General features: G+C 43.8%; 1 protein-coding gene across 7 annotated transcripts in view; it reads right to left on the bottom strand.

Moving 5' to 3' along the window:
- Nucleotides 1-23,265, bottom strand: part of KL (klotho) — a 33,771-nt gene extending 10,506 nt beyond the window's left edge. The window contains exons 1-6 of one of the 7 annotated variants that reach the window (XM_079973473.1): nucleotides 21,754-23,265; nucleotides 15,613-16,123; nucleotides 12,955-13,223; nucleotides 10,931-12,038; nucleotides 1,975-2,625; nucleotides 1,573-1,944 (exon numbers count right to left, since the gene is read on the bottom strand). In XM_079973473.1, coding sequence (XP_079829599.1) covers nucleotides 2,618-2,625; nucleotides 10,931-12,038; nucleotides 12,955-13,223; nucleotides 15,613-16,123; nucleotides 21,754-22,518 — 2,661 coding nt within the window. In that variant the 5' untranslated portion in view covers nucleotides 22,519-23,265 and the 3' untranslated portion in view covers nucleotides 1,573-1,944; nucleotides 1,975-2,617. Of the gene's footprint in view, nucleotides 1-1,572; nucleotides 1,945-1,974; nucleotides 2,626-5,038; nucleotides 8,150-10,930; nucleotides 12,039-12,954; nucleotides 13,224-15,612; nucleotides 16,124-19,235; nucleotides 19,521-21,753 lie in introns of those variants that run through there. The other 6 variants (XM_079973474.1, XM_079973471.1, XM_079973476.1 and 3 more) reach the window with 6 other exon arrangements.
- Nucleotides 23,266-26,985: the final 3,720 nt, after the last annotated feature.

Here is a 26,985-nt window from a genome sequence, read left to right as displayed (position 1 = left end):
TGGGCGATGGGCTTCGTGGGGTGGTGAATGCTTCCCTCCGTGAGGGAGCCTTCCCAGACCCGCTGAAAGAGGCGGTTATTAAACCGCTTCTTAAAAAACCATCTCTAGATGCGGCCACGATGGCCAATTATCGCCCAGTCTCAAACCTTCCATTCTTGGGCAAGGTGATTGAGCGAGTGGTTGCTGAACAACTCCAGGCACGCCTGGAAGAAGCGGACCATTTGGATCCCTTCCAGTCGGGATTCAGGCCTCATCATGGGACTGAAACTGCCTTGGTCGCACTGGTTGATGACCTCCGGCGGGCTAGGGACAAAGGTGAGAGCTGTTTCCTAGTTCTGCTGGATCTCTCAGCGGCGTTTGATACCATCGACCATGACATCCTTCTGGACCGTCTTGAGGGGCTGGGAGCTGGGGGCACTGTCATACAGTGGTTCCGCTCCTTCCTCCTGGGCCGTGTTCAGAAAGTGGTGGTGGGGGATGAGTGTTCAGACCCCTGGGCTCTCACTTGTGGGGTGCCTCAGGGTTCTGTCCTCTCCCCCATGCTTTTCAACATTTACATGCAGCCGCTGGGAGGGATCATCAGGAGGTTTGGGCTGGGTGTTCATCAGTATGCAGATGATACCCAGCTCTACCTCTCTTTTAAATCAGAACCAGTGAAGGCGGTGAAGGTCCTGTGTGAGTGCCTGGAGGCGGTTGGAGGATGGATGGCGGCTAACAGATTGAGGTTGAATCCTGACAAGACAGAAGTACTGTTTTTGGGGGACAGGAGGCGGGCAGGTGTGGAGGATTCCCTGGTCCTGAATGGGGTAACTGTGCCCCTGAAGGACCAGGTGCGCAGCCTGGGAGTCATTTTGGACTCACAGCTGTCCATGGAGGCACAGGTCAAATCTGTATCCAGGGCAGCTGTTTACCAGCTCCATCTGGTACGTAGGCTGAGACCCTATCTGCCTGCAGACTGTCTCGCCAGAGTGGTACATGCTCTGGTTATCTCCCGCTTGGACTACTGCAATGCGCTCTACGTGGGGCTACCTTTGAAGGTGACCCGGAAACTACAACTAATCCAGAATGCGGCAGCTAGACTGGTGACTGGGAGCGGCCGCCGAGACCATATAACACCGGTCTTGAAAAACCTACATTGGCTCCCAGTACGTTTCCGAGCACAATTCAAAGTGTTGGTGCTGACCTTTAAAGCCCTAAATGGCCTCGGTCCAGTATATCTGAAGGAGCGTCTCCTCCCCCATCGGTCTGCCCGGACACTGAGGTCCAGCTCCGAGGGCCTTCTGGCGGTTCCCTCCCTGCGAGAAGCAAAGCTACAGGGAACCAGGCAGAGGGCCTTCTCGGTGGTGGCGCCCGCCCTGTGGAATGCCCTCCCATCGGATGTCAAGGCGATGGACAACTACCTGACATTCAGAAAACATCTGAAGGCAGCCCTGTTCAGGGAAGTTTTTAATATGTGATATTTTAGTGTATTTTTCATCTCTGTTGGAAGCCGCCCAGAGTGGCTGGGGAAACCCAGCCAGATGGGCGGGGTACAAATAATAAATTATTATTATTATTATTATATTATTATACATGTTTCTTGATTAAAAATAGGGAGCTTGCAAAGCTCCTAGCTAGTTATCCACAAACTCATGCAGAAATTCCTTCACTCATGAGTAACCAAAGGCTACAAAGCTGTATTAGATGCACCGTTCTTCTCAGTGGATGCTGATGCTGGGAAAGAGACGACAAAAGCTACAGGAGCTGAAAGTGTGGGGCTCCTGTGTCCTATGCATGCGTGTGCACACTCACACGTGTGCGCACTTGATAGAATAGAGGTTTCAGACCAATTGCCTCTGTGAGGCATGGAACGTCTGCCTGTCAAAATAGAAAATAGCATTTCCAGCTAATGCTGGAACTTAAACAAGCTGGACTTGTAACGAAATGTTCCAGTGTGGCATGCACCTGCTCAGTCCAATCCATTCCCCCTCCGACCGTTTTCCCACAAAAAAATCCAAGGGTGTCAATCAGCATTCCATGGATGAGCAGCTTAGTCCGTACTGGGCAGGTTTTGGTATCTCCTCATTAGGCTCCCCTGCACCTAAATATTTTCTGTACTTTTGCAAATAATGGGTTTCTTTTGAGCGCACTGATACCTTCCTCTTATGTGGGGATGGTGATGCTTTGGCTAAATAAAGACAGGTGTTCACCTCTGAACTTTGGAAATGGAGAAAACTAATAAAGAGATGCCCAAACCAAGGCAAGCCATGTAACATTCCTGAGGCTCATGTGTGTCACACTCCTTTAAAACTTACACTGAATTTATACCTGGGTGCATCTAACTACAGATCTCTTGCATCAGCCAGGAGCAAATCAACAGTACCATATTTCCAATGAGGCAGGGTATTAAAGTAATATAACTAAGCATCCTCAGGAACTGTGTGAAAGGTGACATCCAGTCACATACCCTGCAGAAATGTTACTGGTTAACATTAAACTTGTGCACATCTCTCAGGTTCAGCCTTTAAGATGTAAAAGTGAGGCTGGCAAATTGCAGGGGTGAAGATGGATAGAACTTACCTTACATGAATATTTGTGGGTTTTTAGGAATGACAGCAAGAGTTTCTGATAGGTGGAGTCATGTGGCTAGGGGAAAGCAGAAGCATTTCAGGAGGTTTGAGATGAGTGGGAGAGAGAAAAAGAAGCCACAGGAGATTGCCCTTCATCCTTAAACCTAAAAATCTTCTTGACTTTCCAGTTAACTATTAATTCCAATTATTCATTCATAGGAAAGCTGAAGACAAACCTAAAGGCCACATGGGGTAAAGTAGTCTGTGCCAAAGTTCATGTTCCAGAATGTGTTTCTCATAGCCGTCCCTCACATTCATCTATCTGCAGGATGCCACCAAGAGTTGGTCTGCATGTTACAGAGATGTGGGGAAATAAGAGACAGTCTGTGCAGAGTGAGACTCAAACATCTAACCCACAGGGTGTCCCAGATAGAGGTGTCTCGATATATTTTGCTGGCTAGGACAAAATGAAACAGGAACAACCCACCACCACCACCATTCCACATACAGAAGCCAACCAGACTAACAGATGAATCTCACCTCAACACTGTTAATGGGCCAGTTCCTCCAACACACATCAGGGCAGCTTACAGGATACAGGGCAGCCTCTATGCCACACAGAGCTGTCCTCCCAACACTCACCATCAATCTCTGCTTTCCAGCACCTGTCACCTGAGGCAGCAGCCTCACTCTGCCTAATGTCAGGGATGGCTGTTAAATTTAATATAACTAAAAAAACTGGCCTTCAAAAGCCCTGCAAAGTAGAAGTAGCACCCTTGAAATCCTCCTTCCTTTTCATTTTTTTTTCAGTTTCAGTCTCAATGGGAGGGAAGCAAACAATAATAACATTTGTGGAGCAAAATCCATGGATGTTTCTGGGGTGGTGGGGAAAGTGAGGCCAGTATCGGGTCTCTGAAATCAGTGGTCTCTCCACCCTCAGAAAGTGATATCATATGCTTCCTACACCTGAGAACCCACTCAGATCAAAGAATTCCAGGGTTAGCCTACTGGGCACAACTGATCTTAAGCACCTGATACTTCAAGATATCCAAGGTTATAAATCTAGAAATACCACCTGGCTGAACCAGAGAAGATGGTCAAACTGCAACAGTGCAAAGAAAATAAATCTGATTGTGTAAAAAGGGCAACTGTTAAAGCACAATTTATAAACAAGGTAATAAACACAACATACAATTGTTAACTTGCAATTAACTTATCTATTGTCATACATTTCATAAAAACTATCAATTCCACAAAAATATTCTGGATAAAAATATACTTTTAAGTGTTACATTAATAGTTTTCCAGAAGATAGCATTCAATGTACATTTATTGACAAATAACATAGTTTTTGAAAGTGCACAGAGTCAACTACATTGCATGCAGATTTGTAATATCAAAAAAAATCCATTAATCTTTACATACCACTTATTTTATTAAATAATCCACGGTGCTTCATAAAAAATATAATCTGTTTGCACTCTCCATCCATCTAACACATATCTATAGGGTGCGCTTCACAGAAAAGTGCAAATTCATAATTTACAAATAAATATTGGGGGGAAATGTGCTATTTGCAACAGGCAGGGAACTGGGTCACATTAATATGGGCAATAAGTGGCAAGGCAGAGCTGTCTTTTTTTTTCCTATTCAAAAGCTGTTTTGACTAGTTGAAAGCAGCACATACATTTTGCCTGCTAAGGCACCATATGAAATGGTGGTTTCTGAATTTTTTATTATTATCATCATCAAAGGCTGATTCATACAAACTTTTTTGAATGAGCTGAAATGAACTTAAGCTGCTTTAGAGAGAAAGAATTTCTGCATGGCGGCCAGGTATTTTGAATTGATGTCGACTGCCAGCTCACCTCAGCCCAGTGTGCTGAATGTTTCCTGGCACACTGAGAGCCACAATCCGGGCTTATTCCACTGAAGCATTCAGAAAAACAGCTGACCCAAGCCCAAACTCCTGGAATCTTGATGCATAAAATGTCTTATTTTTCATGTATCTAATCAACATAAAAATGTTTACATGTTATCAGCCATTGCTATACTGTATTTACTCGAGTCTAATGCGCCATCGAATCTAATGCGCACCTCAATTTTCAGAACCTTGAAACCCAAAAAAAATATTTTCTGGCAAATGTAAATGTGCCATCGAATCTAATGCACTCCTTAATTTCCACAACATAATTTGGCCAAAAAAGGTGAGCATTAGATTTGAGTACCGTATTTTTCGCTCTATAAGACGCACCAGACCACAAGACGCACCTAGTTTTTGGAGGAGGAAAACAAGAAAAAAATATTCTGAATCTCAGAAGCCAGAATAGCAAGAGGGATCGCTGCGCAGTGAAAGCAGCAATCCCTCTTGCTGTGGCGGCTTCTGGGATAGCTGTGCAGCCTGCACTCGCTCCATAAGACGCACACACATTTCCCCTTACTTTTTAGGAGGGAAAAAGTGAGTCTTATAGAGCAAAAAATACAGTAAATAGATTATTTTATTTCAAAGAGCTCTGCATATGTAGCTAAATCCTCTGTACAATGGAAATCTGCACAGGTATTAGCCCCACTGCAAGTTCCTTGCAATCTCAAAAAGATATGTACACATAGATGGCAGTTTGAGCTAGATAAAATCTTGTCACGTCATCTTATATTTGCTTATCTGTTGGTTAATAATCACATCACTCAAAATGGTTTCTTTCTCAGCCTGCGATCGCAAGATGCCTTCTCAAGATGAGAGGGCTGTCCATCTTTTTCGTCATGGGTCTAGAAGTAACTTTGCAAACCACTGCCTCTCTCTGTGTTCATTGAGATTGTGAGGACATGCACAAATTAGTTCCTTCTTATGGTGATGAGAAAATGCCAAGTGGTTGCTAGGCTAACTCAGCAGCGATTGGAATATGCATCTTTCACTGTCTAGCAATCACATCTTCCCTTACCATTTTTTCCTTTCCTGGAACAGTTATCAGGCTGTGCTTGTGAGTGTCAGGGTTTTAGGGTGTATCTAAATGTACAGTTTCCACCCAGGCCCACATTCCGAGCCCTAGAATGTTAAACTGTAGGGACACCGCAACTATTCGTGTTACCGATCAATCAGCACTTCATTGCACAGTGAAAAACACTGCCTCGCAATGTGCCAAATAGAAAACTGTAGCGGTGATCTGCAGAGTAAAATTCAAGCATGCAGTGCTGAATCCCATATGCAGAGTCTGAGAACGTCAACTTGTAATGTAATGAAAATGTTGGGTTGTATCCAACACTGGTGTTCCACATGCACAAAGGGTCTTTGCCTCCTCTTATCCCCTGCAACTCCCCATGCATCTTCACAGTCTGCTTCAGAAAACTGGAGGATCCTTTGGAACAAATTTTGGGGGGCACAGAGGGAGAGGAAAGGGAAATCCCACTGCATCAGTCAAATGCCTTTTGCACAGCACTGGAAACAACCTTTTGCCTCAAACCTTGTACTTTTGAATAAAATTTGGCTGAAGGCATGCCTTCTCATGCATGCTGAGAGATCACGGACAGACAGAATACGAACACATCCAGCAAAATCACAGGCATCTTTACTTACAAGTAAACCCCATTGTGTTCAGCGGGTTTTGTCCCTAGTAAATGCACTTACGGGACAGCTGCCTTAAATTGGGTTAGAACATGCTAGGTGAAAATAAGCCTAAGTGCATAAAAGGATACTGGGAGATACAGTAGAAGCATTTCCTTGGAAAATATAAAAGGTAGCAGTAATTTGGATCTGTTTCTAGGGGAAAAAAAATAAGTTTCTTCATGCCATGAGATTTATGGCTGCTATTTCATTTTTCTTACTTTAATATAGCTGCCCAATTCAAGGGCAAAAATGGTCAGGGTATAACTCCCATTTGTTGCTTGAAAATACCAAAACAATTCTCAGTTACTGACCTTTTCTTATTGTCTAAAACTTACGACCTTTTAAATCCTCCTGGCTGTCACTTACCTTTATTGAGTGAAGCCACCCCTAAGTACCAGAAACCATTTGCATTGCTTTCCTACAAGAACACAATCCCTTCAGGTCAAGTAAAGTAAAACACAGACTGGCCACAGTCCCTTAGTGTGACAATAATGCTAGCAAATCAAAGGACAGGCAGTATTATGGCATCAGCTGCTGCCTTTTATACATATAAATCAACATCAAAGCACTAAAATATCAAAATCGCATCTCACTTGAGCAATTCCGCTTTGGCTACGAAGCTCTCCTCTTTCTAGAAAAAAAATGCATTTACTTGTTTTCACTCTTGCTCTTGTCTCATCTCCTTAAATTAATTTGGAATGGTATAGCCATACATCAAAATGAAGCTATAAACAGATTCCAGATACGAGTCCCATTTTCCTGCCATCAGAATCCATCTTTAAAAACTAGCTCCATGTTTAAAGGTGGGGGCATTATTCAGATGAAGAGTGAAACTGCTCAAAGCCAGTCGCTGAATCTATCCTTGGTATGACCAGAGCCTAAGAGTCTTAGACTGGACAAAAAATTAATTTCATTCTAAGGCCTTAGCAATCAAATGTTTATGATCCACTACGTTGGTTTGGACATAATGCTAAACCATTGTTTTAACCAGCAGCAGTTAAGCTAAACCACAGTTTAGGATTTCGAAATGGAATCTGCCACTCTTCTCATTGCTGGAGGAAAGGGGGGGATGTAAGGTGGGGGGGAGGTGGGTACATTATCATAAATGCCAAAACATGGTTTAGTGTTGCATGCAAACCCTACTCACATCTACCCAAAATACAACGTATGTCTAAGTGAATCAAATGATCATTCCATCAGACTAATTTTAGTCCTTCAGCTAAAAGAAACAGGGATGGAATTAGAAATTCACCATCAGAGAAGAAAAGCTAAATTTCAAAATATCAGGTATGATTGAACTCATGTTAGAACATCCCCTATCCTCAACGAAAAATACACTCAGTCTGTTCAATGAGGCCTGCATTGACCTCACTATGAAGCATTATTCTCACTATGACCCCCCCCTCAGTGGATCAGGGGATGGGTGCTACACCACCAGCAAACTGGGGGGGGGGGGAGGAAGCCTGCTAACCTAAAGTGCTAATACAGAAAGGAGTCACACAAGCTTCGTGGGCACAATCCATTTTCACATTTAGTGCTCCACAACACTGGGCAGCATGAATGATTTAATGGTGCAACAATAATCACAGTCGGGTGTATAATTATTTCTGAGCTCCCCCAGGAAATGCATATGAAGGACAATGAGCTGCAGGAAAGCCGTATTCATGCCTTCTATTGACCTTCTTGGAGTAGTAAGTGATCAGAAATACAGTAACAATGAAAGAAAACAATATGAAAGAAATGAAAGCAAGCAAAGATCTTCTGGGTTGCAACGAGTCACATTCTGGGCACAGAATAAGCTCTTTGAGGCAGAGCAAGCCACCGGTTTCAAAGCCAGGAAAGGTGTAATTGTCAATAATCTGTCTATAATGCATCATGGAAGACTTTGGCTCATATTGATTCACTGTATATCGATAGAGTCCATACGATCTAGGATCACCCCTATCGCTGAACGAATAGGCAAAATAGCCACGGAGGTTAACATTATCCAAGGTGTAGGCTGCAAAACAGAGCACACATACAAACAAAATGCACACACGCAGAGGGGACAAAGAAAAACAAATTAGTGCCGTGTTTGTTTTACCGCTAGACCACCATACCAGTATATGTTATATAAACTCTAGGTACTCATTCCCTTCAACAAATAAAGCATCTCGATCTTTAAAAATGACAGTCCAATTCCACTTTAAAGTATCTGGGTGGTTCCAGAGCCCACTACAGTGGTACCTTGGGTTAAGTACTTAATTCGTTCCGGAGGTCCGTTCTTAACCTGAAACTGTTCTTACCCTGAAGCACCACTTTAGCTAATGGGGCCTCCCGCTGCCACTGGAGCACGATTTCTGTTCTCATCCTGAAGCAAAGTTCTTAACCCGAGGTACTATTTCTGGGTTAGTGGAGTCTGTAACCTGAAGCATATGTAACCTGAAGCGTGTGTAACCCGAGGTACCACTGTAGTCTCTCTCTCTCTCTCTCTCACACACACACACACACACACACACATCTACACTCAGAAAAACCCATTCATTTGCACACACAGACACTGATTTGCAAACCCTATCCACTGCATCTTCCACCTCTTTCCCTGAAATAAGCTTTCTTTCTCCCCGCCCCCAATTTTCTCTCTTTTTTCTCATTCCCCCTTCTCCCTCCCTCCTTCTCCCTCTCCCACCTTTACTTCCCAGCTGCCATTCCCTCCTTGACAATTAAGTTTGCCTGCTTGGCAATTAAGTTTTAGAGAAAAGGGTATCATTTGTGCAAATGAAACACACATGTAAACTTAATGGCCACAAAAAAACAGAAGGAAGTCTGGGTTGGATCCCAAGACACTGTGTGCCAGACCTGGCCTGAATGCCAGTGGTTCTCCACCCCTGGTCCATGGCTATAGCAGTCACAACATACATTTAAGGCACTCTCATTCAACTTCGAGAGTCATGGCTTCCCTCCCCCAAACAATCCTAAAAGCCGTAGTTTGTTGGGGTGCTCAGAGCTGAAAGGAGCCCCCTCACAGAGCTACAATTCCCAGCCCCAATTCTTGGGGTGGGGTTGGGGGGAGGCCATAGTAGTTAAAGGGGCCCATGAGTGCTTTAAATGTATGCTATTGATGTGACTGTAGTATATAATTTTAGGGGTCATTGTCCTGTCGAGCCCAGTACTGACTACTATGTCAGGGAGCAGATCTCCAGCATTTAAGAGCCTTTTAACTGATACTTTCTGCATCCAAAAGCTATTGGCAGGCTACGACAATCCCTACGGCACTGAACGATGGCCTTAACTGCATGTAACCTTGCCCTCCACTGACACTGCGATACCGTCTGCGATGGCAGTATTAGTTTGTTTATTTATAAGAACATATGGATCTTGCTTTTTTTTTTCTTTTGCTCTAAACTGAACCCCATAGCAGCTTACAACAAAATAAAACAAACATTCATGAAATTAAAAATCCACTACAAACAGATGAAACGCCAAGAAAAACACAGCACAAATATTTCATTACCATCTAGTTAATGCAATAATAATTCGCATACCTTCAGCCTCTATCTCATCACAAGGAACAGGCCCTGCACAGTGGCTCTCACTTCTTACCCTTCATTATTTTGCTATTAAAGGTAAAGGTACCCCTGCCCGTACAGGCCAGTCGTGACCGACTCTGGGGTTGCGCGCCCATCTCGCTTAAGAGGCCGGGGGCCAGCGCTGTCTGAAGACACTTCCGGGTCACGTGGCCAGCGTGACGAAGCTGCTCTGGCGAGCCTGCACCAGCGCAGCACACGGAAACGCCGTTTACCTTCCCACTAGAAAGCGGTACCTATTTATCTACTTGCACTTAGGGGTGCTTTCGAACTGCTAGGTGGGCAGGAGCTGGGACCGAACGACGGGAGCTCACCCCGCCGCGGGGATTCGAACCGCCGACCATATGATCAGCAAGTCCTAGGCACTGAGGTTTTACCCACAGCGCCACCCGCGTCCCTATTTTGCTATTAAGATAGCTTAATTTCACAGGGGGTAGGGGGAGGAAAGCCTTCGTGGCTATTCATGGCAACGAAACACAACTATCTTTTTCTCAGCAACAGCACACAGAAGGGCACCGAGTTCCAAACACTGCCTTGGGACACACACAATGTACTATGCATGTGCTCTGGGTATCAACATGTATTAATTAGTCCATCCCTTATAAGAGGCAACAGCCTCATCCAGTTGCTGAAAACTGGATTTCCAGTTATCTTCAAAGCATAGTTCCTGCTCCCAGACTTTGGAACTCTCTTCCTAGAGAGGTTAGACTGGCTGCCTCCTTGTTGTCCTTCAGCTGGCAGGTGAAGACCTCCTTATTCCAACAGACTTTTTGGAACTGACTGCTTTTAATGAAAGGGCTGGTGCTGTTTCTATTGTAATTCTCTGTATGTTTTTATTACACACACAGTTTTAATTCTGTTAATGTTTATTACAAATATTTCACCCCCTATATTTTAGCTTCTCTTATTTTCCCTGTCAGGGGAAAAGGCAGGGTATACACATAATAGTTGCCAGTGCTTTTTTTCTTTTTTAAAAAGGGGTACTCTCATTTTGACTCAAGAAAATCACCGTTTTATAGTTCAAATCGGGGAAAATAAATACAGTAAATGGACAAAAGTACAAAGATTCACAAAATGTTTAGGGGTATGCGTACCCCTGTGCCCCCCCCAAAAAAGCACTGATAGTTGCTATTACATATCACACACAGCATTCCAGAAAACACACCAAGAAACGTTGGTCTTGAGGAACATAAGCATTTCCACAGGACTCTTACCTTTCAAGGCTTCATTGATATACCGCTCCATGTAATATATTCTCAGTTTGTCTCGATCCGGTTTCTGCCCGTCATCAATTCCACTGGCTAAGATGTAGATTGGGATGTCGCCATATTTATCCTTGACCCATGCGAGGAGCTTGCGTAACCCCCAGGGCACCACTGGAGTTCTGGCAGGTGACTTCACCCAAGTGATGTCATTTTGCTTTTGGACCTCAAGGAGGTGGTCGTAATTGGCGGGGTCTTCGTTTATGGCGCTTACGAGAGACGTAGTGTAGTGGCTCAAGGCGAAAAAGTCGAACGAACCACGTATTAGGTTTCTTTCCGCCTCCGAGAAATATGGCAAGTGTAAATAATGGGAGCCTAGGCTGTTTTTCTGATGAAGCCACTGCCTCATCACATCTGGGTAGTCACCACTTCCAAAGATAGGCTCAGCAAGCCAGCCAATCTTAAACTCCAAAACTCGTCTGGCTGCACTATAATCGTTTTTCGAAAAGGGCTCGACCCAGATGGCATGGAAGGCGATTGAGATTTTACCTTTCTGAGTCTTCCTGAATGTTTTGTCGTACAGGCGCCATGCCTTGGCATGGGCCTTCAGCAGGTTATGGGCTCCTTTGTATGTCAAGTTGTCATCGCTAGGCTCGTTCATTGTGATCCAAAATTTGACATACTGGCCAAGTTTTTTAAAGCAGAACCTGGCATACTCAACAAAAGCGTCCACGATCTGCCGGTTCTCCCATCCTCCATGCTCAGCGAGAGGAAGAGGAAGCCCTTGGTTCTCACCCATGGGTTGCCACAAAGCAACGACAGGAGTTATATTGACTCTGAGTAATTCACTGACAAAACACTGATAGTAAAACAGGAGAGTGTGGTTAACGTAAGAGTCATTACCTAGAGGGAGAATCAAAGGCCACACCAGCGAAAAATGGAAGTGTGTGACATGCATTTCCTGAAGTAAAGAAATCTGGAGCCTGATGGCCGGAAGATCAACACAGTGAGGCTTGCGATTTGGGGCACCCCTTCCATCAACTTTAATCAGCTTCTTTGTATGATGGACATCCCAAACATACACATTAGGGTCAAGGAACTGGGACCGTGTGGTATCTACCTGGAAAGAGAGGGAGAAGCAGATTCAATTTGTCCAAAGTGTGTAAACTCACAAGCAAACAAGTTAAGTAACCTAATAATAATAATAATAATTAGGCTGATGGGACCTGAGAGTCAACATCTGGAGATCTCCATGTTAGCTCTCTCTGCTTTATGGAGTATCTAAAGTTTGAATCAACAAATGATTTAGATATGCAATAAATCTTTCAGGAACCAATCAGTTTTAAAAACAGAGGGAACTCAGAATACTTTTAAGGTGATGTCCAAACAATTTATGGGAAATGTGTCTGCCATGCACTAAAGTACACCGAAATAAATCACAGCAAAGATGCGGCTTAGAAATAAGTGACATGCTAATTTTAACCAACTTAATATTTAATGACATTGTTCTAATTTACTATGCTAATGTCATAGAAGACTGTTCAATAGCTCAAAGGACAAATATCGAGCCGTCAAAATTGATTGACACACAGTATGAGGAACAATGAATTCCCCCCCCCCTTCCCTTCACTGGAATCCGATATGTGCTGGGAAAGCCCACAGAAGTCCTGTGTTTACGGCCTACCTCTAAGGAAGGAGTAAGAATTAACAAGGCTGCAACATGTTTTCATTTGATTGTGTTACCTTACCACCTCTGCCTGATCTGTCCCTGAAAAGAACAAATCTGTGGGGGTGGTTGCTTTAAATCAGGGGGGCACAACGGAATGGGGAAGATGCGTACACACAGACACCCACACACTGAGAGTTCTGCCCGGAATATAGCACCCAAACATGCCCAAACTGTGATGTTTGTCAGAGGGAAGGCCCTACAGCCCCAATTAGAACGCATGTCTAGGAACGAAACAAAGACAATATTATTATTTCACCTGTGCTACAGGAAAATTGGAGGAAGTGATTTGCTCTCTCATTTGGCTTACCTGAAGAAAGCTTTCGGTAATCCCCCAAGCAAAACCACAGGGGAAAGTCCCTTCTATGGGCTGGTCTTCTGGTACTGGGCGGAAGCCATTGTTCTCTATCACCTTCTGGTAAAACATTCCTGAAGACTTTAGCATCAGTTTCTTATCCTGACTTTGAAAGTCAACGTAAAACAGACCCCTTCGAACGCTGTAGCCCCTGAGCCATTCAAAGCCATCCATGAGAGACCAAGCCGTGTACCCGATGACAGTAACTCCATCATACCTGACAGCTGAGGAGAAAACAACTAAAATAAGGTGACCTCACTTCCCCATCTGCACACATTTGAACAACTGCACTTGAACAGATTTGTTTGTGGTTCAGAAAAATGCTACCACTTACATATCCTGCTCAGTGGTTATCAAGCTATGGTGTTAATATTGCCAGGCAGATATGGCCTAAATAGCCTAAGGATCCCTCCACTACATCCCAGTGGGCACCTGAATTGGTCCCATGGTATTTTTTCTGATGGAAAATGCAATGCCTGGAAGCTTTTGAATACAGTACTTTTAAACGAGCAGGTACCTCCATAAAAGGATGTATTTTCACTCGTTGTGACTTCTACAAAACTGGTGTAACAAAACTGTTAATTGTTTTATATAATTTAGTTGGTTCCCACATCTCAGAAGCCCAACTGGCCTCTATCAAGTCCCATGCTGCACAACACTTCCAGCAGAGATTGGGCAGGTACCCTTACTTTTGACTTTCAGGTGTCTCTTAAAGACTTATTCATACAGTTGTTTGAAATTTTCTCAAGTCCCCAGTCATTTTAATGATGGTTCTGTACTGCTGCACACTGCCCTGATGTTTTATGAGAGAGTGGTATATAAAAGCTTTTATAAATCATTTGCGTGGTTGTATTTTTTGAAATTGCATTACTTATTTGTTTAGGAAACTTGAACCCTGTCCTTCCAGTGCATTTGCATCACCTAAGGGTGGCTTACATTTAAAAACAAAACAATCCCACTAAAGAAATCAAATGACAGCACAAAAACCGACACAACAGACAAAAATATTCCAAAATGGGGTTCTACCCAATCTATCAATAATGTCTGACAAGACAAGGCAAATGCTTCAAGAACAGGAAAGTTTAACCAGCCAGTGGGAACAGTAAGAAAGAAGGGGAAATGGAGACCAGAATACAAGGCAGTCCTTTTTTCTGGGGCGGACGTAGGGGTATGCATACCCCTAAACATTTTCTGAATCTAACGGGAGAAGAAACTTAAAAAAAATTAAAATTTTAGTTTCTTCTCTAGTGTGGTCTGTTGAATAGCATGGTGAATCGTCAGTTCCGTTGCTACCCTCAATGGCAACCTCATTTCCTTTCCCTGTGTTTCCTGAGTCTCGGACGGAAGCAAGGATTTCATGTGTCAGCTGTGTAGTATGAGGTAATGCATGTTCTTTCTACTTCTGTCCATTTTTCCCGATTTGAACTATAAAATGGTGATTTTCTTGAGTCAAAATGAGAGTACCTCGAAATATATATATATTTTTAAGAAAAAAAGCACTGATATAAGGTATTCAGAGGTATTATAGAATATTGGTGCAGCCACCAAGAAGGCTCTTCTCTCATGCTGCACAGCCTTGCCTCAGCCACACACAGGACTTGGAAATTGTCCTCTCCCAGGCATCTTAGAGAGCAGGCAGCATGGTATGAGAGGACAAAGTCTCTCAGGTGACCTAGACCCAAGATATTTAGGGTTTTCAAGGTAAGCAGAAAAGCAAGACAGAACTTTTACTTAATTATTTACATGCTTAATTAAAATACTACTCTACTTCAAAATAACGACCGTCCCAAAGTAACTAGCAAGTGTTGCAAACAATAAAGACAACACTCTGTAGTGAATGTAAAGTTGAGCTGATAAAAGTTTTGCCACTTATTTTACGTCTTTCATCAAAGTTGTTTTAAAATAAAAACCAACACAGGCATAAAGCAAACCCCGTTTTCCATGGGGGCCAGAATGTGCTGCTTGGTTGCTAAAAAGAGAAGTTGTATCTACCATCTGATGCATTTTCCAACACTCAGGCCCCTTTCCATATTCATATAAATAAGGACATATGTAACTGAGACACAGCTTTGTAAATCAGCCGTGAAAGCAGAATAAGTACTCCCAACAGTTATTTTCATTTCTTCATTACAGGAAGAATGAATTCTTGCAGCCTGAGAAGAGACTCTTAAGGAGTTACAGAAATTATATATGCACACACACACCAGAGAAAGAGAAAGAGAGAGAGAGATTTGGTATATATTCTTATCTAGCAAATATTTACTCAGCTATCTGACGCATTAAAACTAATCATTGGGTATCTCCTGCCTGATTCTCCTGCAAGCCTCATAGCCAAGAGTACAAACATCATGAAGTTATATTAAGCAACCAGCTTAACTTTTTGCTGTAACCAAAGAAACATTATCCAAACTTGTTGGAAAGCACTTGGCAACCGCAGAGGCAAGCAAATCCCGTTCTTTTGGAACCTCACTCTGTAATGAACACCTGGATAAATGTTTAAAGACTCGCTGGGTTTTAGCCTCTGCAGAACTTATTTAATGAATGTGAGGATAATGTTTCCCTTAACTTGTGCCAGGATAATAATGGTGACAAGAATACCATCTACAAGCCTACCTTTCAGAGTGTCCATAATGAAATTTTTAAGATAATTCGTGTACTTGGAGTCATCGGTCTTAGTGTTACCAGAAACGTACCAGCTGTTCTCCACAACGAAGATCTCTGGTTTGTTATATTCACTGCTTATCCAGTAAAGCAGAGGCCTTAGGCTTAGCGATTCCAGCTGGCGGAATAACATGCCAGTATCCACGAGATGGAAACTCAACGTGGCCCCAAACGAAAGAGCAAAGAAATCGGCTGTCCCTCTGACAAACTTCTTCTCTGCTTCGGTGAACTCAGGCAGCACAGAGGAAAGATTACTCTTCATGCTCTGGGGATAGTCTCCATCAATAAATATAGGTTTAGCAAACCAGCCCAGCACAAAGTCAAGAGATTTCTGGCATTCGTGAATACTGTTTTCAGTCATATGTAGAGGTCTTATCCAGTGAGAGCCTAAGGCAATTGACACTTTACCTCTTTGTGCAGGACGAAAATGATCGTTGTAAAGATGCCACACTTTGGCATGAGCCTATGGGAAAGAAAGTCCCCAGTGAACCATTTTTATTTTACTCATTTTTGCTGTTTTATGAAATTATGTATTCAGTCTTAACAGATATCTGTGTTACCAACTAGATGGCAATAAGTCTCTTGGTGGCTTTAGGGCCTCCGTTCAATCAAAGCACAGTGCAACATTTATAAGAGAGCAAATCTTATAAAATCAGCTGGCTTCCTTCAACTTAAAATTAAGGAAAATTAGCCTCACAGCTAGCAATACCACTCTGCCCTTTGGGACAGAACTGTTCGCTCTCATTCTAATATCTCAGAGGAAGGGAAACATAATGCTAAACCAGAGTTTAAATTAAGCTATGATTTAAAGGGAATGTGCAACATACTGGTGTATGCTACCCTAAAGTCCCTGCAGTGCTCCTTTCCCATGCAGAGGCTGCCACATGTGAACCAGCGCTTGTGGCTTGTTTCTCTCATAACAAACGATAACAGTAAGTCAAGACAAACTTTGCCACTTTCCTCTGGACATGTTCCAATTTGTCAACATATTTCCTAAACTGCAGTGGCTAGAACTGGACGAAGTACTTCTGGTGCAAATAGGCCCACAAAAATTAGTGGTTCAAACAATTTTACTAGTCCAATGCCCATAATTTGCTTGCATTGCTCATTTTGTGGCCAAAATGAAAGGGAGCAAGGAACCAACTTTTGTATACCATCCTCATTTGGTCCCCCATGAGCAATTCTTTAAACAGCCAGTCAAAAAGGCATTTATAATCCTGCTCTGACTCAGAAGGATGAATTGACTAACATGAACACATTCAGACTCACAACCTGTTGGTAGCAATGTGCTTTTTGGAATTTGTCTCTCACCAGCCTGAAAAGCCATGGCTCCCTTCCTTCAGAGAGTCTATCTCCTCATCATTATCACCAATTTCCCCTGCGCTACTCCTGCTTAATGTTACCCCTTGCTTGCTTGCAAGGGAGACGGCTAACGAGCAAACAGGAAGTGACATCTACTGCTCAACTATCACCTTTTTCTGGACCAGAATGAGAAGAGGTGGTTGAACAACCAGCTTGCAATGGTGAGGAGGAGAAGCAGGTCCAGGAGATTTTCCTCAGTTGCTCCCGCACTGAGTTGTGGTCCCTCAGCAGATGCTTGACTATGCTGACCCTTAACACCAGCTCTGGAACAATCCCAACAGCCCCATATATGTGGTCAAGAAAGATGTTCTATCTTTCCCTTTACTTCCCCCTAGGTTTTAGAGCACTGGTATGTGAACCTATATTTTCACATAATGGAACATGTGGCACACTTGGAACCATTTCACCAGCTGCAGAGGGGAAAACCGTGTGTGAGAAAACATGTCTTCACAAAGCTCAGTTCATGAGAACTGCGTGGGCAGGTGAAATAAATATCACTTAGTGATGGAAGTCCCACAGACAATGATAACTAAATTTCATGAGGGATCATTAAGTGCATCCTCAATTTCTGGTAAACAGCAGTACTTAAATGCTTTGTTATGCCTATATCTGAAAGGGGGTGGAATCTCAGATAAACCTTGGCACCACTATGCAGAAAGCACAGAATGCAGCACAGAAGAGGGGATCAGTTTTTGAGTTGGATTCAAACTATTTAGATGGTTTCTTCAACAAGAGTTATTATAGTTAATGTGAAGACTTCAGAATTATCTCTAACATAAAGGACATGGCAGTCCCCATCTTATTTGCAGTAGCAACCCCAGCAATTGCAGTGAGGGCATGGAACAAAATTAAAAGGTTTAGGTCAGACACACATGACAGATTTATCTATATGCAGGTGGTGCTACGTTTTCACTAATATAGCCAAAGGAATCAGTGTCCTAACTAAATTAGTTTAATTTCTGTCTTTAAAAAAAACCTTTAAAATCAGATTAGTTCCAATTTTAATCTTGTGGAAGATACTGGTAATCAGCAGTAAGCATTTCTGTTAGATATTTGGGGATATATCTACAAACCAATCTTTCACCAGCAGTTCAAGAAAATCATGAAAAACTGCTAAAGGAAGTGGCAAAATATCTGGAAAATGTGCCTTTCCATTATTTGTCACGGATGGCAAAAATAGCTGTAGTCAAAATGAATCTTCTTCCCAGATTATTATTTTTTAAAATTTGAATTTACCTTTAAAACATGACATTTCAATACTTTTAAAAGGCAACAGATTATTTTGTCTGTGGTAGACTCTCTCTCCACTTGGCATATTTCCCAAACTAACAAGTTTCACAGAGGAGGGACAGAAGCAGCTGAAATAACGCATGGGATTCATGGGCTCTTCCTACACTTCCAGTGTTTTGCAAGGAAGGCTTTTGGACATGCATTGTTTACAGCAAGGATGGGTAACCTATGGCCATTCAGGTGCTGTTTGACTCTATGGGCCATCAGCTCCAGCAAGCATCACTTGTCAGGGATGAGAAAGACAGCCCAACATCTGAAGAGCCACAGGTTCCTTTATTATGGAAATTCTGGGAATCTTATTATTACTGAGTTGGGAAGAATTTTTTAAGCTATACTTCCAGAATCAGTAATTCAGGCTCCAAGCCCTTACTGCCGAGTGAAGTATCTTTGAAACAGCTCTCAACTTTATTCCGAAAACTGTGGTAGATGCTGCTGTTTTTCCTCCTTGGAATCATAGGAAGCAGCATTCTAGAAAGTTAGACCTCTATCTAGCCACAACTTTCCTGAGATCTTTCCCAGCCCTTTCTGGAGATGTGTGGTACAGTATTATACCTGGGACTTTTTGTATGCATATATGGGCTACAGTACTAAGCTTGCAAATTTTGGGGAAGCAATGGAGAAGGAAAACTAAAAGGGCTGGCACAGAGGGATTACAGTCTGAGGTGCAATTCAGAGGCAGTGGACTTGGCTTATAATAGACCAAAGATTTCCAACATAGCTTTCCTCTTAAAATATATATATCCAAAATTCTTCTCTGTGCCTAACCCTAAGCAACAGGCACCTCTCAATTTTGCTTAACAGAGCAGCATGTGCCACAACATCATTATTACATCGCTTCCTATCTACCACAAAGCTTATGATCTAGTGCTCAAAGCTGTCACACTGTGCCAATTTTGGTAGACATGCTGATAGAAATTACTCACATCTGACTTGGATGCTGCAAGCGCAGCTTTTAATACGGTATGTATCACGAGCAACTCAGTGCCACAGGAGCTTAGATCACTGCCAGGCCAACCTCTGATGCCAGCAGGGATGTTGATTGGGAAAGTGCTCTTGGCCCTCATCCCAGTCCACATACAAGAACTTGTTCACCTTAAATCGTATAGAGAAATACTGCAGGTCTTTAAAACTAAGGCATTGTAATCCTATATACACTAACCTGAGTAAGTCCTATTGAACTTCTGAGTAGACACAGACAGGACTGTGCTGTAAGGGTGCAATCAAATGCGCACTTTCCTGTGACCAAGCCCCACTGAACAAATTAGGATCTACTTCTGAGTAGAGATGGAGAAGGGTGGGATAGATGGCTGTGATCCAGTACATATTTGTTTAAGAGAAAGTCCCACTAAATTAAAAAATGCTTAGCTAAGTGATGGATCTCTTGAGTGTGAAATTTACATTTGGACTACTGGATTGCTTTTTGTGCATCCAGTAATAACTACATTATTTTCAATGTTCATGTCTCTGTTAAGATGATGTATATTCTGTGACTGTGACTGTGGCCACATTTTACTGCACTTGGCTTGGTATGTGTAACACATTCATTTATCACTATTATATCTTCCTTTTGTGATTTGGTCATGGTTAATATAATAATCAATTCATGTGGGTTCTCCTGCTTGTTCATTTTCAAATAGAATAAATGCTACTAGTAATGTATTGTACTGCTGATTTCAGATATGTGTGTTTGTCTTTTCATCTCACCTTTCAATATTGGATGAAATGCAATTTTATCCATGTTTATATTTTTCAACTATGCCTTTGATAAGCCACAATGTCACCTACAGAATCTCATGACACAATAAATTAGGCTGCAGTCCTAAATACACTTACTAGGAAGCAAGTCTCATCCAACATAGAACTTACATCTGAATAAATATGCATCACATTGTACTGCACTTCTTTAGGATACTGCAAAGATCTGCAACAGACTGACATTACTATTCTTCTGCAAGCCTACACATTTATTTTTGCTCTTGCTACTTTAGTGGGGAGAATTTAATTTGCTCCTCCTCACCTTTCACCTTCACAGGGAATTGTAAGCATTTAAATGTGGTAACACTAAAATCATAGAGCCAGTACGGACAGGGGAATGTTTATAACTAGCACTGGGAAGCCCAGAGTTCAAATCTTCACTCGGCCACAAAGCTCACTGTGTGACATTAGACCAGTCTTCCTCTCTTAGCCTAACCTACCTCACAGGGTTGTTGTGATAGTAAAACAGGGGGAATGGCTTGGATATGCCACACTAAAATCCTTGGATTAAGGATGGGAGATTAACGCAATTGACAATAAAAACATTCTAGTTCAACCTCTTATACCAATAATACTGTACACTCCTAGCAAGTTTGGCTCTGTAATAAACTGGGATTGTTCCAATTATGATTTGCCACAAGTAGTGAGTGATTCAGGAGTTAGCAAGGTGTGTTTGGCCAGAGGTGCCTGAAGGGCAATGGATAAGTCTAGTTAAATAGGTCCTGATAAGACAAGCAAACAAGCTGTCCTGTACATGCTGGAGAAGTTGAGGTGTTTGTTCTATAGGAAAAAATTCCAGCATTCTGAAATGTTAAAAATCCCATTGTTTTCTATAGAGCTTTAATATTTGGGAAGGTTATAGTCTCATGGAACAGCAGTATTGGAACAGGCTTGAAGGTCATCTTCAAGAGCCAGATGTACTTACTTGACCATTTTCCTCCTTTGTGTTTTTCCAATATTTGGGTGACTGGAGGGCAGTGGGGTGAATCCTACTTTTTATATTTCCATAGGTGCTAAGTGTTGATAAGTTGGGCCTTGCTCACTCGTCTGCTGCATGTAGCAAATCTTAGGCTGCACTCCTTTACGCACACTGACTCATGGAATACACTGGAACTTGCTTACGAGTAAACAGGCCTAGGATTGCACTGCCCTTGCTCTAAATCAGCCTTCCCTAACCTTATAACCCACAGGTGTTGTGCTCGCATCGGCAGCACATATACTAAAAATAACCCACAGGTGTTTTGGCCTACAATTCCCAGGCTGGTTGGGGAGTTATAGCCCAAAACATCTGGAGGCCACCAGGTTTGGGAAGGCTGTTTTAAATTTTACGCCAGGGATGAGGCAACTACAGCTCAACCTGTAGCCCAGCAACATTGAACTGGAGGGCCACCGGTTCCCTACCCCTGTTCTTAACTTAATAGGAGCCAGCAGCAGTCATTCATTTGCCTCGGAAAAGAGCACAAGTGGAGGTGACTGAAGAAAGGCCCCACTCTCCCTTGGCGCCCTTCCTCGGGTTATGTGCCTTCACTGGGATAGGCATCCGCCATGGATGCTTAAGTTGAGATTCCCGCGTTGCAGGGGGCTTAGATGACCTTTGGGGGGGGGGGTCCCTTCCAACTCTATATGATTCTCTGACATCCCTCTCCCCGTGGCCAAAACTCATGGAGAACTTCGGCTGAGCCTTACCTGGAGGAGGTGGTGAGCCACCCGGTAGCCCACCTCCCGCCCTCCCCGCACGCCTGGGGCCAGCTTGCCCGTGGCGTAGCCCTGCCAAGCCACGAGGTAAGGGTTGTCCATGGTGAGCCAGAAGCGCACGTGCTGGCCGAAGTGCCTGAAGCAGAGCTCGGCGTAGTCCCGGAACAAGCCGACCAGAGCCGGGCTCTGCCAGCCGCCATAGAGCTCCTGAAGGCGCTGGGGCAGATCCCAGTGGTAGAGGGTGACCACGGGCTCGACGCCGCGCTGCCTCAGGCCGGCCAGGAAGCGCGCGTAATGCTCCAGGGCGGCGGGGCTGGCGGGCGCCGTGCCGTTGGGGAGCAGGCGCGCCCAGGGCAGCGAGAAGCGGTAGTGCGACACCCCCAGGAGGCTCAGCGCTTCCAGGTCGCGCTCGACGCGGTTGTAGCTGTCGCTGGCCACGTCCCCCGACGGCGCCTTCGGCTCGGCGGCGGCGGCGGCCCGGGGGAGGCGCTGCGCGAAGGCGTCCCACACCGAGGGCCCCTTGCCGTCCTGGCTCCAGGCGCCTTCCACCTGGTACGCCGCGCTGCCCGCCCCCCACAGGAAGCCGTCGGGGAACGTGTCGTCCAGGAAGAGCTCATCCTCGAAGGGCAGGCGGGCGAAGCGAGACCAAGTGGCCTCTCCCTGCCCGGGGAGCCCGGCCAGCGGGCGGCACAGTAGCAGCACCCGGGCCAGGAGGAGGAGGAGCAGCAGCAGCCCTGGCGTCGCGGCGCGAGTCATGGGGGAGGCCGAAACGGACGTCGACGACGGCGAGCAGCGGGCGCGGGACCGGCTGGAGTTGTCTGTCCCCTTTCTCCAGCCGAGCCCCCTTTATCCCCTCGCTTCGCCCTCCCCGCGGGGCTGTTAATCATTACCGCGGGGGGAGGTGGCGGGAAGGAGGGGGGAGGGCAACCGGTTTGCACCGAAGGGAGACGACGACGACGGGGCTCTGCGCCTCCACCTACCCGCCCCACGTCGGTGGGCGCGGGTGGTGCCTTAGGCACTTCTCTAGGAAGAGAGGCATCCGCGCTGGGTCTTTCTTCCCCCGTCCCGTCGGGAGGTGTCAAAAGTGGGAGATGGAAATGCGTCATTACCTTCGCGCGCCTCAAACAATGTTTTCTTTCTTCTTGGTGAGACTTCGGCTCCCTGCACCTGACCTTGCTTTTGACGGCTCCTTTTTCAATCTCCTTGCTGCTTCTGCATTGTTCAGTGATAAACTTTGACGCCTAAAAAGATGGGGGGGCGGGTCCAGCTATCACCATCCATTCAGGGAGTTGGATCTTTTGTTTCCCCTTCTTCCTCCGGCATCAGCTCAGACTTGGCTGAACTGAACTCATGTCTGGCTTCAAATTCGAGATTCCCGGAACGCTTTGCTACCCCGTGATTTTATTTTCTCACCTTGTCAATAGTCACAAATCATGTTAAAGCATTTGAAAGACTGTGGTGTGTAGTGTCTTTCATTTCTGCTCTTGGTTGCAAAGGAAGGGTGAAGGGGAGATTAATTTTGTGCTCACAGGTTCATAACAAGATTTCAAGGTAAGCGCGTATCATGTGTTGAACAGTGCCAAGGAGTTGTTTTCTTTCTTTCCTCTCCAGAAAACCGGGAAGAATGGAAACAAGCCTTTCTGTATACAAACTGCATCGCTGTAACTTAACATTGCAATACAATATGTTGAGTATATACGTTGCAACTACTTTAAAACAATTTTTTTTCATTTTGCCTTCTGAAGATTTGCATTAAGGGAAGAAGGAAAGCAACTATTCAATTAGAAACACTTCACAAATCTTCAAGGGAGAAAATGCACTGCTTATTTACTGTAATTATTTAATCATCCCTCTTAATTGGTTGAACAGGTGTAATACATTGGCATCTTCTAAAGGACAGGATACAGTACTCTGCACTTAATATCATTTAAAGAGATCAGGGTTTTTTATTTTAAAAAAGTTTTAAAGTTGCATATTTAAAATTTGAATGCAAGGTGAGACTTTTAAAAATAACCTGCATGTGGCAGGGAGGCCAGCAGCCACACACAGATGTTCTCAGGAGATAAAGTTACTATTTAACTAAAGATTGGAGGCATTGTGATAATTTAGATTTATTTTTAGACAACGGTCATTTGGAGATGGAAAAATGCAAGCAGTTGCCTAATACTTAGAATATTTCAGCAGGAATCTGTTTATATTTTTGGCTTCTTACTGACATGTCATGAAAAATCAAAATAGATCTGCTGCCAATTCATATTCTTTTGCACTTAAAAAATAAATAAAAATACCACCAGCTCCTCCAGGTGTAGGATGGAACCTATGGTACCACAGCTGCCAAGTACATTGATCAATGTTGTGTGTAAGAAATACAGTGTTAAAAAGTTTGTCACTGGACCTGTCAGGAGTTTGTCCAAAAGTGATGGCTTATTGGACCTTAAGATTTGACAACTGAATGTGAATATTCCTTAATGGATGACCCTGAATGGGAATGGGAATGGGAAATTCATTTGTGAGGCTGGGGTGTGATGAGATGAGCCCTTCATGCACTGTTTTCCCCACACAATTGGCTAACAGTTTTGAGAGAAAGGGAAAGAAAGATTGAGCTTCCTTGGCATGAAAGTGCACTGGAGGCTGTCTTTATATTTTCTTAATTTACATACTATATATAACTATATATACTATATATAAACAAGCAGAGGCTGAAGAAGTGAAGGTAAGAACCAGGCAGATTCTGCGCTTCTAGATTATTCGCTTCTGTCAACTAAGAACATAAGAAGAGCCCTGCTGGATCAGGCCAATGGCCCATCTACTCCAGCATCCTGATCTCACAGTGGCCAACCAGATGCCTGTGGGAAACCTACAAGCAAGACCCTCCTGCAGTTTCCAGCAGCTGTCATTCAGAAGCATCATGGCTTCCGCCTATGAAGGCAGAGCATAGCCATCATAGCAAGCAGCCATTGATAACCTTATCCTCCATGAAGTTGCCCAGTCCTTTTTTAAAGCCATCCAAGTTGGTGGCCATCTTCCGTAGCTTTCATTCACAAGGACTAACACTAGCCACCCAGGAGAAAGTGTATGGTTGGTGTTCTTTTGGAAACGGGAGTGTTGTTTCCATAGCTTTCTTACAGAAAAGGAGACCTCTTCAGGAGTCCTGCCTGTCATGCATTGAGAGGGGGGAGAACAAGGGTTGTCGGCCATGTTCCACCCATTGCACTTTCACCGCCCATCCTCACTTCATGAGCTGTGTGTTTCTAAATTGTACGGGGAGCCTATACAAGTAAAGCAAGCTACTGGCCGCATACATTCAGCCCCGAATGGACAGAGGGTGGCATAAATGGGCAATGGTGGCACCACTTTGCCCTGCTCTGTTTCTCATATGGCTCTAATTGTTGGGGGTAGTGGGGGTTTGAACACCCAAAGCATCCAGGTTGACCGTAATTATAAGTTAATTTTAGCTGGGAGAATTCTGTGACAGGAATTCAAGGCCTCAGCCGAAGCATTTCTGCTTGGCAGACAGAACAGTCCGTCCCCCTCCTTCCCCTACATGCTGTTATGGGGATTATCCCCAGAACAGATTTGGGGAAGGAGGGAGGAAGCCCTGCTACACTAGTGGGAGTGTTTGTGCTGGTCCCTGCTAGTGTGCTGGGTTAGTTGAATCCAACCCTGTGTATTTGAGGGGTGGGTGTAAAGGGGAAGATCCAACTTGTCTAGGTTGATAAAATGAACCCAAGTTTACGAGAAAGAAGCTGGGAGCCGACAGGGATTGTTATATTCACATAACCAAGGGTGAAGTGTACCTTGCTCTGGGACCAAGCTGAAGAGGCAGACGTTGCCTTTCCTATTGCTAATAAGGTAAAGAAACTCCAGACGGCTAAGTCCAGTCAAAGGTGACTATGGGGTCGCGGCACTCATTTCGCTTTCAGGCTGAGGGAGTCGGCATTTGTTCGCAGACAGCTTTTCTGGGTCATGTGACCAGCATGACTAAATCACTTTCTGTGCAACGGGACACCATGACGGAAACCAGAGCGCACAGAAACACCGTTTACCTTCCCACCGCAGTGATACCTATTTATCTACTTGCACTGGTATGCTTTCAAACTGCTAGGTTGGCAGAAGCTGGGACAGAGCTCACCCCATCGCGCAGTTTCTAACCGACCTTCCGATCGGCGAGCCCAAGAGGCTCAGTGGTTTAGACCACAGAACCACCCGCGTTTCCTTATTGCTAATATTGATGGCCTGAATGGAGGTCATTTTTAGTCTAGAGCAGAAAACTTGTATTGGAAGATACATTTGCAAATGCGTAAGCAGCTAACTATTAATTGCCTTGTATGCTTTTAATTTTTAAACTTCTTAGTTAACCTGTTTCCAAGAAGAGCTGTTAGCCATTTCAGACAGCCGTCTAGGAAACAGTCTTCCCTTGAAAGGGATGGTGTTATGAATTTTCCCCATATGATTACAGAATTGCAAATGAGTCTGTGTTTTTGTCTGAATGTGATGCCTGCTTAGAACCCAGGGTTCTATAAATGATGTTAATGTTTCTTAACCGTATGATGTGAAAGCTAAAGTCAGATCAAGCATTGTTGAACTGAAGGTTGTTGCAAGAAGCACAATAAATTTGGGGACAACCAAATTGAAAAGTAGAAAAGGGCTGAAAGTTAAAATTGCTTGACTTTGGCTGGCTCATGTCTCATGTCTGGAGGCAGCATCAACACACTTTTATTGGCTAACTAAATTCTATTCCGGCCAATTTAAACAATAACTCTGGTTTGTAATTGACAAAGTGTGGGGAGCAAGAGGCTGCATTTTTTTTTGTTGGAGAATAAGCATTAACAGGATTGAACTCCTTGAAATAGTTCAATAACTGAAGACTGTTTAGCTCCTAAGTATTAAACAATTTATATTTTGGGAGGGTACATCACTGAACCAAAATGGCTCATTAACCTAGAGCTTTCTCCCAACCCATCAAAAGGCCTTAAAACCTTCTGCAATTATCAAGTACCAACTTGCTATGATCCAGAGCACTAACAGTGCAGGAAAAATGGAATGGTTATTGACTACACAATCTTTAAAAAATAATAATGGTGAAATTAATTAATTCCTGATCTCGCATTAACAAAAGAAGATCTTAAACAATGTCATGGAGCACTTTACCTGAAACCCAAACCAGGCAAAAGACCAAGGGACATAATTCTTAAATTCCTAAGAATGCAACAAGTAGGATGA

The sequence above is a fragment of the Podarcis cretensis genome (assembly GCF_951804945.1).
Source record: "Podarcis cretensis genome assembly, chromosome: 4".
In the NCBI taxonomy this organism is placed as follows: domain Eukaryota; kingdom Metazoa; phylum Chordata; class Lepidosauria; order Squamata; family Lacertidae; genus Podarcis; species Podarcis cretensis.
Note: the sequence above shows the minus strand (reverse complement) of the source record. Positions and strands in the feature narration are given on the sequence as shown.